Below are 16056 nucleotides of genomic sequence, written 5' to 3'. Positions count from 1 at the left end.
AAATATGACAATGACTCGGTTTTAAAGAAAATTTTAAACTTTTATTATGCTTAAAAACACTGTTTTCTAAATCGATTTTTCCAACATCTATATTTTGAAGAGATTGATGATGCTTTTCGCTTGACCTTGTGTAGCTTCAAAAAGAGAAAGAGTAGGAAAAAAGAAAGAAATTATATTAAATTATATAATTTTTTTTTTGTCAACATTTAATTGGTTTAATGGAAGTGGAATGTTGGACCAACGTGATAACAAATTTAAAGTTTAAACTACAACTTTTGACCAAAAAAATGAAAAAAGTTTAAATAAATGAGAAAAACTCTATAATCTAGGATAACTTTTGACAAAGTTCTTTTTTTAAACTTTTGTTGTGTTTTCTTAAATCGATGTTTCCAACATCTATGTTTTGGAGAGATTCACAATATTTTTTCACCTGACCTTGTGTTCTTCGAGAAAGAGAAAGATAGGAGAGAGCAGGAAAAAAGAACGAACTTATATTAAATTTTATTTTATTTTATGTGTTAACATTTAATTGGTTTAATGGAATAGGAATGTTGGACCAAAGTGAAAAAAAGTTAAAGTTTAAAGTTTAAAGTATAATTTTTGATTAAAAAAAGTTTAGATATATGAAAAAAAAAACTCCATAATTTAGGATAAATTTTTTTATTTAAGCAAAAAAAAATTATTCCTTTAATTTATGAACTGACCAAAACAAATTTGATGCCTTGGTTAAACACGCATAGGGATTGTATAAAAATAATTAATTTAAGTCAGCACATACCCTTTTATAAAAAAAAAGTCAGCACCTATCCCATATCGTAGTGGAAGTCATCGTATATCTCTTTTATATGACGTTGTGATGCTCTGTCTGTTCTATCTTCGATGTTATATTTATATTATATATTCAGTCCCCCATTCCTCGCTCTTTTGCATAAAATCTCCTCATCTGCTTCTCTTTTTACACAAGCAAATTCTTTTCCATTATTTTCAGGTAACCCTTTCCTTCAATCTATTACTTGTTTGTTAAGACTGAGAGAAGGTTTTACATGGACGTTTCTAAAGGTTGTACGTTGCTTTTTTGTTCAGACATCAACTAGTATTTTATTATTGTAGATAAAAAAAATATCTAGGAAAAAATGCCTGCTTTTGTGAGAGGAAAGAAGAGGAACAAAGGATCCATCGAATGTCTCACTTCCCTGGTTGACCAAGATAAATTGATTCATTCAAAAGTTAATGAGGGTGATAAATTTGAAGCCATCCCGTTGCTTCCGGGGCTTCCAGATGATGTGGCTAAGTATTGCTTGGCTCTTGTTCCTCGTTCGAGCTTCCCTTCCATGGGCGGTGTATGCAAGAGGTGGAGGTCGTTCATTGAAAGTAAAGAATTCTTGAGAGAGCGAACAATGGCGGGTATGGCTGAAGAATGGCTTTATGTTTTAACTATGGAATCTGAAGGAAAAGAAAGTCGGTGGGAGGTTTTGGATTGTTTGGGACATAAACGTCAAGTTCTCCAACCAATGCCGGGGCCTAAAAAAGTAGGGTTTGGGGTAACTGTCTTTAATGGAAAGCTTCTTGCCATAGCCGGCTATTCAGTTATATATCAACGGGATTGCTTCTGCCTCACCTGATGTTTACCAATATGATTCTTGCCTCAACAGGTTTGTTCTATTATTTACTGGTTAATTAGGAAATAACCATTTGAAAAACATATATATTTAATATTTAAAAATAATATTATTTAATTTTCATATTAAAGTTAATATATTATAAAATTGAAGAACGGGTCAACCTAGTTTGATTTTTTTTTTCCTTGGGGAAATCACATTTTTAGGGTAATATTTTTAACCAAATTCTCTGAGATATGGATGAGTCTTCAAGGTGCAAAGGATAGCCCGTCCTTTTGATAGGTTTGATCATCATCCGTGACATATCTCTATGTTTGCAGATGGAGAAGACTAGCAGACTTGAATGTTGCTCGTGCAGATTTCGCCTGCGCAGAGGTAAATGGCAAGGTTTATGTTGTCGGAGGCTATGGGGTTGAAGGTGAAAGCCTTTCCACCGTAGAGGTGTATGATCCTGACACAGATAAATGGACTCTAATCGAAAGTCTCCGTCGACCACGGTGGGGTTGCTTTGCATGCGGATTGAATGGAAAACTTTACGTATGGTGCGGAAGGTCAAGCTTTACAATTGGAAACTCTAGATTTGTGGATGTGTACAACCCCGAGAACCGCAACTGGTGTGAGATGAAGAATGGTGGTTGCGTCATGGTCACCACCCATGCCGTGGTGGAGAAGAAGCTTTTCTGCATGGAGTGGAAGAACCCACGGAATTTGGCAATATTTGACCCGAATGATGGTTCCTGGAAAATGGTTTGGGTTCCACTGACAGGGAGCACAAGTGTAGGGTTTCGGTTTGGAATATTGGATGGGAAACTTCTACTGTTCACGGTTGAGGGCGCCCATGATTATCAAACCCTTTCGTATGATCCAAATGCAAGGCCAGGTTCGGAATGGCAAACTTCAAATATAAAGCCTTCGGGTTTGTGCCTATGCAGTGTCACAATCAAAGTTTGAATGAATCGTTGATTGATAATTTTATAGGCTTCATTTGGATTCACACACCTTCAGTGCGTTGGAATGTCAACACTTTTATAACACAAGTTAAAAATCCATCGCACTGTTTTGTGCCTTAGAGTGGAGAACTTGTAAACATGGCTCCATTTACTCATCACTGGAGGCTTTGGGTGAAGTTGCAAAGTTGAACATCCAATGGAAATAAAAATGGTTTAGCTCTTTCTTTGGACTGTCTTTTTACATCTTTAACTATTTAATTTTTAATAGTTTTTCTACTTTTAACTTTTAATTTTATTCATTTTTATTAAAATGTTTTTGAATTAATTCTTTTAATATGGTTAAATTTTTAAAAATATTTATTTTGAATAAATAATTTATTAAGTATATAATTAGTTGATTATTATGGATAATAATATATTGAAATTTTAAATTAATTTTAAAATATATAAAAATAATTTAGAAAATTGCTCTCAAGAAAAAAAAACACTCTCATATTAATAACTTTAATAGTCATTTTCATTCTCACTTTACTGTTATAGCTATGTTTGAATCTAAACATGTATCTAACTATTTAGCTTGAATCTCATCGCTACAATATTCAATTTCGCAATTACTATTGTTTTTAATTTTACCAAAACCAATTTCACTCCAAATTCTCTAGACTTTGATATTTGGATAACAACACAATTGTGAGCTTAATCAATTGAATCATTATTTTTGACTTCGAGGTCGAAGGATTCACTGTTTGACAACATTAACCTGTTTTTTTTTTTTGGATAATACCATATATAATATTTGTGCTTCAAAAATGTTTAATATGGTACTTAAATTATCAATCCATGTATTATTATTACACTTAGAGTTAACAATGTTAGTAAGTGCCAAAGAGACGAACAAAACATATTAGGGGGTTGGGATATTTATATGAAGTAGACATGTTTAAAGTAGGCCCGATCCATATGGGTCAGTCCAAATAATATGTGTTTAACTTGAGCTAGTTTTTATTCACCCAAATTAGCATTTAAAAAAGCAAAATAGGTTAAATATTCAATTTATATTAGATGTTGAAATTATTTAAGTTTATTTTATCAAATTAATATTTAAATACTACTTTATATTAGTTTATCAAATTAAACTAAAAATATTAACAAATTTTATATAAAGTTTTATAAATTATATAAAAGAAATCAAATTAAAAGAACATTGGAAAACTTTGAGGAAGGAACACAAATTATCGTATTTTAGACCTTAATTATAAGGTAATAAAATTTTTAAAAAATTTAAGGGACTAAAATGAGTACTCACAAAATTTAAGATACATATATATTGTTTTCAAATTAGCAATTCTACATGGATATTATAATACTTTGTTAAACACGTAAATAAAACGTAACTGCTGTTAAATCGAATTAAAACCTTTAAACCCATAAGTCATCTCCTACAATTCAAAATTCTATTTAATTGATCATACTGAAAATTTATTTAAATGATTTGTTTGGGAGTTGAAAATTTTGTATTTAACTTATTAGTTTATGTTTAAGGTGCGGGATGGATTGAAGTGATAGATAATGAAGAGATGAAGAGTAAGATGTATCGAAATGAGGATTAAGAATAATTTGTTGAAAGAAAGTGGTAAGTCTGATGAATTTAGCAAGTTTATGAAAAAGGTGAGATTTTGCAGCTTCAGAAAACAACATACAATGATATGATCGCAAGAAGTGAGGATGTCATAGGAATTTGCTTTAGTTGGATTCTATTTTTTTTTTTATTCATTATGTATTTTGGGATCCTTAAGCTTATGTATTTGTTATGGTTAAATTTTAATGGTATGTACATGGATGTGTTTTGTGCCATTTTGCTAATTTTTATAAATTCCACACTCACACAAGAAAAAAGAAAAAACTAGAGTTGAACCATTTTCAATTTTGAGATTGTAGATTGTTTACAAGAGATTTATACAGAATAAATATCAGTTATTGTGAGGGTTTATTAGCCCTTTCTTTATCTCATTAAAGCCCATGTTTGGTGGGCTGATTTTTTTTCCCCAGGGGAGCATCTTGCTTCATTACTGCCAACGGAGTTGGAGATGGATTCATGCGCACTTCTGCTTCTTGACTTTGGAAGCTTGTTCAGCATTTCAGCTTTGTCTTCCAACTCATCTTTCATATTTGTGTAATTATTCACAGCATCATCATCATCATCATTAGAGCTCTCTCTAAATAACTCAATTAGTTGCTTCTTTGTATCTGTGGGAGAATTTTCCTTCAAGGTTTTCCGGTTTTTAGGGCTATTTCCGCAAGAAAAAGTAGAATCTGGATGAAACCAAGCTTTGTCAAAAGCAACGATGTGATTTTGAAGTTAAGAAACTTAGCAATGCTATTATTATGGGGAAATGAAAATAGTTTGTCTCAGCAAAATTAGGGAAAATCTCACCACCATTCACACTGAAGAAATCTTCACTGTCAGATTCTAACCATTGGATGGAATCAAAAAACTTCTCCTCTGTGTTACCTGCATAGAAATGATAGGCACACTTCAGTTAGATATGTTAAAAACTTGAGTAAATTAGTTTCCAGGAAATAATAAAGGTTAAAGATCTGCATAATGTAATAATCCATTGATGACAAAAAAAGAAAATAAATGTTAAGAAAGCCAGGTTAAGGAACAAACTCGAGTCTCGAAAACTAATTTCTTGTTCCATTGATGATGGCTGACGCCTGGAACCGAGTTCAGCAATGGAGCGCTCCTTTCTGGCAATGTTCTTCTTAGTGGGGGATTGAATTTGGGCACTAAGATTCATGTCTATAGCATCTTTGTTCTTGCAAACTCTAGCGCAATTGCCCATGTCTTTTTGCGAGAATGACTGTGTCTCCTACACATTCATGAGGCGGCACTTTAACCAGCCTGTTTTTCTTCAATGCAAGCCAAGAAAAAAAGAGAAGAAAATTGAGAGAGAAAGGATAGGAATATGGGATTTTAGCTTCTTTTATTTTTTTTTTTGCTTGAATTAAATCAACCAAAATGAGGGGAAGGGAGTGGGGAGCTGATTGCTCTTAAAAGCAAAGAAATATCACTGCTTGCTAGCTTGGGTCCATCCATAATCAATGATCTCTTAATTTGGCCTTTATACTGTGCCATTATCTTTGTTTGATTGATACCTTTCTTACTGAACTATTATTTTCATGGCCGTTGCAGGAAAAGAAATAAAGGTTGTTTGTGGGGGTGGTTTCATCATTCCTCTTTTTTGGATTTGTTTTAACTTTGCTTTACCGACATTAACCTCGTTCCAAACTTGTATGCTAAGTTCAGTGTATAAAAGAAACCCTGAATCCAGATCAACTTGACAGTTCTTTTCTTATCTTTGCTTTGCTTTGAATAATTTTCAGATCCCGTTGTATTGTATTGTATTGTAGGGATCACCAAAGACTGAAGAATTCAACTTTGATTTTGTTATACCAACAAGTATAACGCCACATCTCAACAAAACTTAGTGTTGGCCACCTCAGAAGTCGAGTATAGAAGTGCAGCTAATGCAACATCCGAATTGACATGATTTCGTTCTCTGCTGGATGAAATATGTGTGAAGATTAAAGGCATACCAGTAATTTGGTGTGATAATTCCAGCACGGTGTCCTTGGCAGCAAATCCAGTGCTACATGCTCATGTTAAGCATGTTGAGCTTGACTTACATTTTGTGCGTGACAAGGTGCTCAGCGACAACTTCAGGTCAACTATGTACCTGGGAATGATCAAGTAGACCAAACCGTTAACCATAGGTGTTTTTTCTTGTTGTCATGCTAAGATGAATGTGATTGCTATTGAGTCTGGAGGGGGAATATCAGAAGTAACTAAGTAACTTGAATTAATTAAGAGCAATTCATTGTTAGTTAAGTAGTTAAGGGTAGTTTTCTACTTTGTTAATGATTCATTTCTGGAGTATAAGTATTGAATGTGGATTGTAATTGTTAAGTTAGATTAATGAGTTTTCTAATAAGACTATACTCTTAATTTCGTTAGAAGTCTAGAATGGTTGAGTTTCAACTTTCATCTATATTTACTTTTTCTATTAAGAGTTGGAAGTTGCCAACTAACTGGCGAGTTCCCTCATGGTTTATTTATTTTCCTAAAAACATTAAATCTGAGTACTAGTTTTTTCTTCTCAAATTCCATGGCCTTATAGGATACACTTGCCATATGATCAACAGTGTTAAGTAAAAGGCTCAAACTTAATGTCAGAAAAATAATATCTAACAAAAATGATTTACTTAACCCATGAAATGTGCATTTAACCCTACACAGATAGAATTAATGCCTTAGCACTGTGGCCTTGAATTGTTAGAAAAGAAAGAAATTATTACAATCACATCCCAGGGATAAACAGAAATTTAAAATTACAAAAAAAAAAAAAAATTGTAGCCAAGAAAGGACACATTGTCTCCTATTGGCTCTCCCGAGACAGTTGAATTTTCAAGAAAATTTTGGGCCTATGGAAAACCATTTAGAGGAATGAATATAGTTAATCTTCGACCCCTAACAAAAATCAGTATACCATGTTATTTCACAGACAAAAGACAAAACAAGCTTATATATGTGTGTTATTAATTTATGTTCCAATTCTTTCAAGATTCTCGGAAACAGTTTTCATCCTGGGTCGAATCTCAGGGTCTGCTTCAGTGCATGCAAGCGCTACATGAAAAACAGCTAACACTTCCTTCTTGGCATGCACTTCTTGTAATAACATCGGATCCACCATATCCGACAAGGGGTTTTCTTCTTCGAATCCTTTCCTTACCCACCTCACCAGGTCTGGAATTTCCATGGAAGTGGATGTGGTCGGAGATAGCTCAGGGGACTTCCCGGTGAGTAGTTCAAGTAAGACCACTCCAAACGAATAGACATCCCATTTTTGGGTGGGTCGACCACCGATGACTCGAGCCTCCGGCGCTTGGTAGTTGTTGGTTCTTTCGGTTTGGATCGATTTGTAAGGAAGTCCGCCAATGAAGCCACCGGACGAAGAGGGATCGCTGCCGGTGATGGTGATGAGTTTGTTGAGTCCAAAATCGGAAATGTAGGGATGGAATTCATGGTCAAGGAGGATGTTGGAGGGTTTGACGTTGCCGTGAACGAATTTCCTGGGACTGCATTCGTGAAGGTAGGCCAGGCCACGGGCGGATCCCTTCGCGATTTTCAGCCTTGTTGACCATGAAAGGTTTGTTGATGGCTGACCATTTCTGCCTGAAATTATTGTATTAGCTATATAATAAAACTACATAATTTGGAAAAAGTTGAAAATGGGTAATCATACGTGTATTTATAGAGATATCAAATGAGTATCTAAACTCTTTTTCTTCTACGTAACATGTGTGGTATGGTAACTTAAAAAGATAATACTAAATTGACTTTTTTTTACCATATAATCCAAGGCCGAAGGTGACTGTTGGGGGACCTACCATTTGGTATACAACTCATTTAAAAGCAATAGTACCAACCTACAAACCTGTCAACCTCACTAACAAATAAGAGAGAAGCAAAAACAACTAGATTTTCTACTGTATTTTACCACTAAATTTGTACTAAACCATACCCGCTGTGGGTGTTTTCTTATTCAAAAGATCTCTTTATTATGCATGCATTTTTATTTTTTTAAAATAATAATATTTATTCTAAATATATATTTTTAAAATACAACATCTTTATACTAGATCGGAAAGTGAAGGTCTTTAACAAAAGCTTCGGCACTATGAGAGTACAATTGTAACGGAAAGGGACTACACTGGCAGGCCTAATGAGTCCCCGTGGGTGAGTAATTACACTCATAACGGGTCGCCCACTTTGGACCACTTCATTTCTAGATCATCATCATTAAGCATGACCAACGTTAGATTATTATTATTACCATTATTTATGCTTTTAAATTTACCAAATAAAGAGAAAGGGAAGGAATACTAAATTTTATTAACATACCAAACACACGATTAAAAGAAGCAAATGTATCAACTAATGTTAGGAATGAACAGGGTTGAACCTTCAACATCATAGAAAAATATATACAAAAAAAAGAACGCAAATTGTATTAAATAATGATAAAAACTTAAAACAAATTGTGATTGATCGGATGCAAGTATTGAATATGTATTTGAAGGATAGGAAGACAGATTTTTGAGAAAAGAATAAAGAAAGTGTGGAGGATAAGGAAATAGTAGAGTTGGGTGGAAGAAGAGGAAAAAGAGAAGCTAACCTTTCATGGCATTGGTCAAATTGCCATTGGAGATGAAATCACTAATGAGAAGCTTTTCATCAGGAGCCCAGTAATAAGCTCTCAACTTCACAACATTGGGATGCTTAACCTTCCCAATGGCTTGAACTTCAGCAGCAAACTCCCTGCACCTCTGCTGATCTGATCCACCCTCACCCAATCGACGTACAGCTACGGGGACCCCATTTCCAAGGACCACCTTGTAAACTATGCCAAGCCCACTCTTTCCCAACACATAAGCTGACGCTCTAAGCAGCTCGTCCAGTTCAATGCGGAACCCTTTATCAATGGCCACCAACTCTCCTTCTCCCTTCGCCGATCTCTCCCCTTTCTCATGGTCTTCATTTTCCGAATCTTCGTTTTGAAACCCATTGATACAAGCACATGAACGAAGTTTCCTTCTATCGCTTTCACCAAATTTGCGTTTCCCAGTGCAGCTACAACCATTTGACGAATCTTTCTTTTTCCAGTAAATGTAGGCTATAATCAACCCTAAGAAAGCCAGTCCAGCGGCATCGGCTGCTGAGATTAACAAAATTAGTCCAGGGCCAATTCCTTTTTTCTGTGTTTCGCTTAAATTATTAGGGCCCGAGCTTTGAGTTCCTGAAAGACTAAAGTTGGAGTTTGTACAGGGTTTTTGAAGAGGAAACCCACATAAAAGAGGATTGTTTAGAAATGCCGTTGGTCCCTGGTTAGCAAACGATCCAGTTTCCGGTATTTCGCCGCTTAAATTGTTGTTTCTGAGATCAAAGCTGACAGTAACCGCCAAGTCACCTAAGGTTTTCGGGAGCTTACCAGACAAGTGATTGTAAGACAAATTGAGTGTCGTCGACAATGAATTTAACTCCCCGATGGTACTGGGAATCGACCCGTTGAATTCATTGGAGGAAAGATCGAGCTGAACTAAGTTTTCCATTTCCGGCCAAATCCCGCCGGGAATTTGACCCGAGAACTTGTTTTGAGCTAGGATCAACCTCTGTAACTGCTTGCAATTCTTAAGATTATCAGGCAAAGAACCCGACAGCGAGTTGTTGGAGAGGTCAAGGTTTTGTAACATCGGAAGATTGCAAATCAATGGAGGCAGCGAACCGGAAAGATTGTTACCGTACAAAAACAAGCTGTGAAGCGACGTTGCGTTGAACAGCTGGTCCGGTATGGAACCGTAAAAGTTATTATTGTGAAGATTCAACCTTCGGAGGTAAATTAATGTTCCAAGCTCTGACGGAATGTAACCCCTGAGATTCTTACCGGAAACGGCGATCCCGACAACACGTGGGTCGGGGAAGCCTGTAATGTTCATGCAGGAAATGCCGGACCAATGGCAGGGCGTGGCGTCGTTTTCGTTCCAGTCGGCGAAAGGTGAGTTGTGACCGGCGGGTAGGTCGACGGCTGATTTTAAAGAGAGGAGAGAAAGACCGTCAGGGGAAAGTGAAAGGATAGGGTTCAGGTTTCGGAATAGGAAGAAGAGAGTAAAGAGAAGCAAATTGTTCATGATCAATTAAAAGCAGCTCAGTTTCCCTTTTCTCTTTTCTTTTTCTTTCTTGAGAATAAAAAATGTGGGTTTTGAAGAAAAAATGAAAGAGAAGAAGAAATGAGGAATAGTTGGTTGGTTTAATGTGGTTTTGAGTGAGTTCTTACAGGGAAGTTAAAGGCGGAGAAGAGGAGGGGGTCGTTGGGTGAAGAAGAGGAGGTATTTATGAGAAAGAGACTTGAGGAAGACGAGATTTCTATTCGACGGTGGGACCCTACCTCGGGCTAGAAAAAGTTGAGGCGAAAGTGGATATGGTGGTGGTCGTGGTGGAGAAGCGTTTGTAGTAGAAGAAACGTGAGTTAGAAGAATGGAGTGAAAAGGAGAAAAAGATACGGAAGTGCTGGTTATATATTGTTTTAAGATTATTTTTTAGATTTAATATATATATATTTATGTAATCCCACAAAAATCAATATAATAATTATTTTTAATTATATTTTAGATTAATGAAGAAAATTATGTAAAACATATATTGTTAAAATTTATATAAAATTTAATAAAATTTTGATTAAAATAATAAAATTGAGTGATTAAAATATTGGTTCGGCGTTTACGTTCTCTGTTGAGTAACAAAGTGCAATCATTATTTTAACATTTTCATCATCTACAAGTTTCATCTCGATAAATTTGATAGGATTTGACGAAACTATAAATTTGTAGAATAGTTTGAACCTCCTCTTCCCACAACGTCGAGTTGTTTTTGCACTAATATTTTGTTTCATATATTCAACTTTTACATTCTTATTAAATCTTATTCCTATTTGTTGGCGAGATTCAAAAATACAACCATCTAGAATTTGTAAAATAATCTTGAATTGAACTGTATACGAAGAATTGATTATTCATCTTCAATACAATATCTGTAAAATAAATTAAAAATGAAAAAAATAGATTTTATTTTTAAAAAATAGTAACTCCTATTAAAAAATAATAATAATTTCATACAAATAATTACAAACTAACCTTATAAACTCGAGCTTCATTTTTAAAATTAAAAACAAAAATCTTTCTTCTTTTTCATTGTTTTCTGCCCTCCTACTAAACACAAATCTTCCCTTTTCTTTTTTCTTTCTCTCTCAAACAGATATCGAAAATTCAATAAAAACAAAAAAATTCAACAGATACCATTTTTTTGCCCGAATGGGGTTTTATATTTTGGGTGGTGCCAATTGACACACTAGCGGCACACATTTAAAAAAAAATTCCTTGCAACTTACCACTGGCATCACTTGACACTACGATGAATTGACAAAAATTTTTAAAAAAAATTGGACTGACCCATTAAAAATATTTTTTTTATTTTTTTCTCCACTATGAATACCTATATTTTTTGTCTAAAACAATGGCGGGACCAAGAGGAATTTAAAAAAAAATGATGATTAGAGGAAAAAGAGCATGGTGTCGCCAATTAATAAAGCAACACTAACTACTGGTATAAAAAATAAGTCATTTCCGCACATAATTATTCTCCCAAAATTATTTTTATAATTAAATAATATGTTTTAAGTTATTTATATAAAATGAACTGAATGTGGTTGAACTCTCATATCAATGAAGAAGTGAGCAACTACCAATTTGTTGAAACCAAATATTTGGATTGGGTGACTATGTTTAAATTTATAGAATAGAAATATTAAATATTTATATTCAATGCATCTATGCATTGTGAATAAACCATATGTTATCTCACATCACTGATGAAAATTATTTGTATTTAGTTTAAAATATTTATTTATTTATTTATTAGTAAAGCAGTAGTTTATAAAGTTATACATAAACAATTTATAAAATGCAACACTAATTTTTTTCTGATACGATTATATTGGTGATAATTATTGTGAGAAATTTAATGGTGTTATGAAAACAAAGTTAATTAATTAATTATGTCAACTCAATCAATCATCCACTATGACGTGGAACCTAAATCAAGTCATGGTATGGTTTATTTTTCCTTCTTTTTCTTTCTTGAATTGTTAGTCTTCTTAGCTCAATTGTTAGAACTTTTAAAAATCAAGTTTATCTATTTAATTATTTTAAGAATAAAAACAATTAACTTTTAATATGTTATTTTTATAATATAATTATTTAACACATTTGATTTTATATAATATTTTTTTATAATTTTTACACTAACAGGTAACAATAACAAATATTTTACTGAAAATTTAATTAAAATATTTCATTATAATAAAATTTTACTTAATATATAATAAATTAATAATTTATATTAAGATCAATGTTTTGAAATTGAACCAATGATCGAATTGACAATAATTGCAATGCTCGAAATTTTTCTTTTAGTGGTCGAGAGGCTAGCGATTAATTCTATTTTTGAACATCGTTGCTTGCTTGTTCTACCTGACAAGGTTGAAAAAGTTACTTCACTGATCACAGTGTTTTCAAAACTGGACCTGGAAATGGTCGGGGTATTGGTCCGAAGATAGGGGTTGAAGCGATTAAGTTGTGAATAGATAAAAATTGATTGAACAAAGCTAAGAAAACCAATTGAACTAATTTTTATCTATTTTGAATTTTTATTTTTATGAATTTTTAATGATTTATTTAATTGAACCGGATGAACTGATCAAATCGAGAATTGATGGCTTGATTGGTTCAACCATCGATCTAGATCTAAAAAAAGAAATAAGAAAAAGAAAACATATAAGAAAAATATAACAATTTGTCTTTTTTACCACATGTCAATTTTTAATTGGTTTTTTTAAATAGATTCAATGGTTGAACTAACGATTGAACTAACAAAGATACCAACTTAGAAAAAAATAGTTTAGGTATTACTTGTGACAAAAAAAAATATATTTAGGTATCAAAATGAAAAAAAATACATAATTTAGTTACTAATTTGTGGGTTAATCCTCTTTTAAAATATATTTAACGGTTTGACAAATAAGGATACTAATTTGAGAAAAAAAACGTAGTTTAAGCACTACTTTGTGACAAAAAAATTTAAGTACCAAGATAAAAAAATGGTATAATTTAGATACCAATTTATGATTTAATCTATAATAAAAATACAACCTTAAAAACTAACTTTGTTAGCTGCCAAGGGATCCAAGTGCTTAAAAACTACTAAAATGTGGTATAACTTTAAAAATAATTTGAAATGCTAAAAATTTTTTTAAAAAAAGTAAAAAATCAAAACAATATTTGGATACCCTTAAAAGATCACTAACAAAGGTAGAGCTTTATAGGTTTTCAAAAGTAATTTTAAATGCTAAAAAGTTTTAAAAAATAAAAAATATTTATATACAAACTTAAATTTTATTTAATTTTCAAGTAAGAGAAAATCAAAAGAAAAAGACAGTGATCCCCACATATCATTAAAATTTATTTTCATAGTTGATTATCCAAAGTAAATTAACTTGTAATGGTAAACAATTATTTCAAGTTTTGAGGATTAAAAAATAAATTTAAGTTGGTATGGGGTTTACACCACTGAAATTTTCACCATAATTGACTCCTAGTATGTCATTAGGTTATTAACATTCTCGATCGACAATATATCTACTTCATGGAAAAGAAGCTTTGTCGTCAGTTGTCTTGTTTCCTTTTTCTTTTCCTCCTTATTTTTGAGTGGAAAAACAAGTTTAAGCTTATGAATATAGAGAATCTTAAACTTTTTTAAAATTTAACGTAAACTGTGAAGTATTTGACTTAGTGTTTTATTAATAATATATTCTATAGAATCTAATTAACCTCACTTCCAAGTTTCAATCATGAAAACATGCTTAGAAGCTAACAAAAGGATGAAAGAGAAGAAAGAGGCCTAGCTAGGTTTACTCAAGTTGCCATTATTGTTTTTATCCATACCAGTTATGCTACCACTAAACAATGCCTTATTTTTCTTCTATACACAATATTTGTGTTTTAACCCAAATATAGTGCTTTTTTAATATTATTTATGTGTGTTTTCAAAATTTATTTTATATTTTAAAGATATTTTAACATTCAAAGGTATAAAGTTCAAATCATCACAACAGTATGAAACTATCAAGAGGAAGCGTACTACAAAATGCAGTTGATTGTACCCTTAACTTCTATAGATGTGAGTTTAGGATTTTGAAATTTGACCACATAATTTATTTATTTGTTGTCTCAAAAAACTTATTTAATAAATCAAAGTCGACAACTATAATAGTTGACTTTACTTCGTAAGTACTCACCCATTTTTCTTTCTTTTTTTCTCACCCAAAATCCTCTTAAATTATCCCAAAAGAATTTGTGTTTTTATATTTCTTTTTTTTTTTTTTAGAAAAATGATCATATTAAGATTTTAGGAACAACACATAGCAAACCATGCCATCAATGTAAAAGTTCCAACTAAATTGTTTTTAGTTTTGTTATTTTTGTGAAAACATTTTTAAGATTTTATGAAATTAAATATTATTTTTATGAATTTAGAACATCGAAGCAGTCAAGTTGTTCGGTTGTTCGTGCTTAGGAAAGTTTGAAATTCCTAGAGGAAGATGCACTACCAAAGGGTGCTTAAAAACGACTAGTTTATATGTGGCATTTACAATAAAGAAATTTAGTATAATACCTAAGTTACTTGTCACCTTGTAGGAAAGATGGAAGTCGAAAACACATCTATTTCCATGTAAGGAAGCGACTATAATGCTTTAGGATATCATTTTAATAATCAACCTTTCAATCGATAGATATGCAATAATTGGAACAACTAACGTCAACACAAAGTACAAGTGCCGTCAATTTTTGGGTGTCATCTCGTCTAAGGATAAGGACAATAATGAATTAGATGGCAATATTGTGAAATGGATATGGTTGGAAAGGCTTGTCAAACCAAACCTTCCACTACATGGAATTGTGGAGGAGATGGATCGATACGCCAAAGCTTGGATGCTTGCTAGATAAACTCAAATTCGAAAGGGCTCGAGCCTAGAAAAAATCTGGCCCAAGAAAGCTTGAGCCTAAGAAACAATTTTTGTAATGGCCTAAATTCAAAATTATCGAAACAGTGGTTTTGTAACCACAAATCCGATTTAAAAAGAAATTTATTTCAATATTTTTGCATGAAAATTGATATGATAGGAAAATCGTATGAAAATATTGATAGAAAAATTTTACCGATTTAGTGATTAGATAGAAAAAGAAATTATTGAAGAAATTGGGTAAAAACAAGGTATCGAGACCTCTATCTCGTAAAACTGAGTCAAAAATAATTTTATAAATAATTTATTGACTATGACTCAAGTAGACAACTTTGAATGAACTATAAATAATAGTTGAATTATAGAGAACGTTGCATATGAACATGAAATGTATTAAATTGATAATTAAATTTATTTATTTAGATCCGGAAGATTCAAATACGAAGCTAGATCGAGGAAAGGAAAAGTTTGGGATTAGTAGATTTTTATTGTTTACAAACAAGTATCAAGGTAAGTTCGTGTAACTTGAATTATATTCTTAAATGCTTGAAATGTATGTTATTGATGTGAATATGATTTGAATGTTCATTGTATGAAAATTGATGAAACATTGATATATTTGATAAAAAAGGGGAAGAAATCCCGGTTGAATGAAAGGAAATTTCGATGGATCTCGAAAAGGAATTAACGGTAAAAGGATCTAGCGGACGGGTGATCCTATCTGATATAGCTCTCCGAAGAATATGTGTAAAATGGATTTAGCCGGACGGGTAATTGAATTAGGGTCGAATT

General features: G+C 32.5%; 2 protein-coding genes and 1 pseudogene across 2 annotated transcripts; 1 reads left to right on the top strand and 2 right to left on the bottom strand.

The window, feature by feature from the left end:
- Positions 1-921: 921 nt before the first annotated feature.
- Positions 922-2791, top strand: LOC108477673 (F-box/kelch-repeat protein At1g67480-like; annotated as a pseudogene).
- A 1687-nt stretch (positions 2792-4478) lies between these two features.
- On the bottom strand, positions 4479-5663 carry LOC108478905 (uncharacterized protein At3g27210-like). Its single transcript, XM_017781359.2, has 3 exons — positions 5241-5663; positions 5004-5081; positions 4479-4882 (listed from the first exon to the last, which is right to left on the bottom strand). Exons 1-3 carry the CDS (start codon positions 5413-5415, stop codon positions 4572-4574), a joined length of 564 nt encoding a protein of 187 aa, XP_017636848.1. The 5' UTR covers positions 5416-5663; the 3' UTR covers positions 4479-4571.
- Positions 5664-6830: 1167 nt separating this feature from the next.
- LOC108477373 (receptor protein kinase-like protein ZAR1) lies at positions 6831-10695 on the bottom strand. Its single transcript, XM_017779899.2, has 2 exons — positions 8809-10695; positions 6831-7805 (listed from the first exon to the last, which is right to left on the bottom strand). The coding sequence occupies exons 1-2, from the start codon at positions 10316-10318 to the stop codon at positions 7174-7176; spliced, it is 2142 nt and encodes a 713-aa protein (XP_017635388.2). The 5' UTR covers positions 10319-10695; the 3' UTR covers positions 6831-7173.
- Between the last annotated feature and the right edge of the window lie 5361 nt (positions 10696-16056).

The sequence above is a fragment of the Gossypium arboreum genome, chromosome 12 (assembly GCF_025698485.1).
Source record: "Gossypium arboreum isolate Shixiya-1 chromosome 12, ASM2569848v2, whole genome shotgun sequence".
Classification (NCBI taxonomy): Eukaryota; Viridiplantae; Streptophyta; class Magnoliopsida; order Malvales; family Malvaceae; genus Gossypium; species Gossypium arboreum.
Note: the sequence above shows the minus strand (reverse complement) of the source record. Positions and strands in the feature narration are given on the sequence as shown.

Coding starts and splice junctions, on each gene's coding strand:
- LOC108478905 (XM_017781359.2), bottom strand. CDS start 5,415: ATGGGCAATTGCGCTAGAGTTTGCAAGAACAAAGATGCTATAGACATG. Junction 5,082..5,240: donor AATTAGTTTTCGAGACTCGA/GTTTGTTCCTTA, acceptor ATTTCTATGCAG/GTAACACAGAGGAGAAGTTT. Junction 4,883..5,003: donor TTTCTTCAGTGTGAATGGTG/GTGAGATTTTCC, acceptor GGTTTCATCCAG/ATTCTACTTTTTCTTGCGGA.
- LOC108477373 (XM_017779899.2), bottom strand. CDS start 10,318: ATGAACAATTTGCTTCTCTTTACTCTCTTCTTCCTATTCCGAAACCTG. Junction 7,806..8,808: donor TTTGACCAATGCCATGAAAG/GTTAGCTTCTCT, acceptor CAATAATTTCAG/GCAGAAATGGTCAGCCATCA.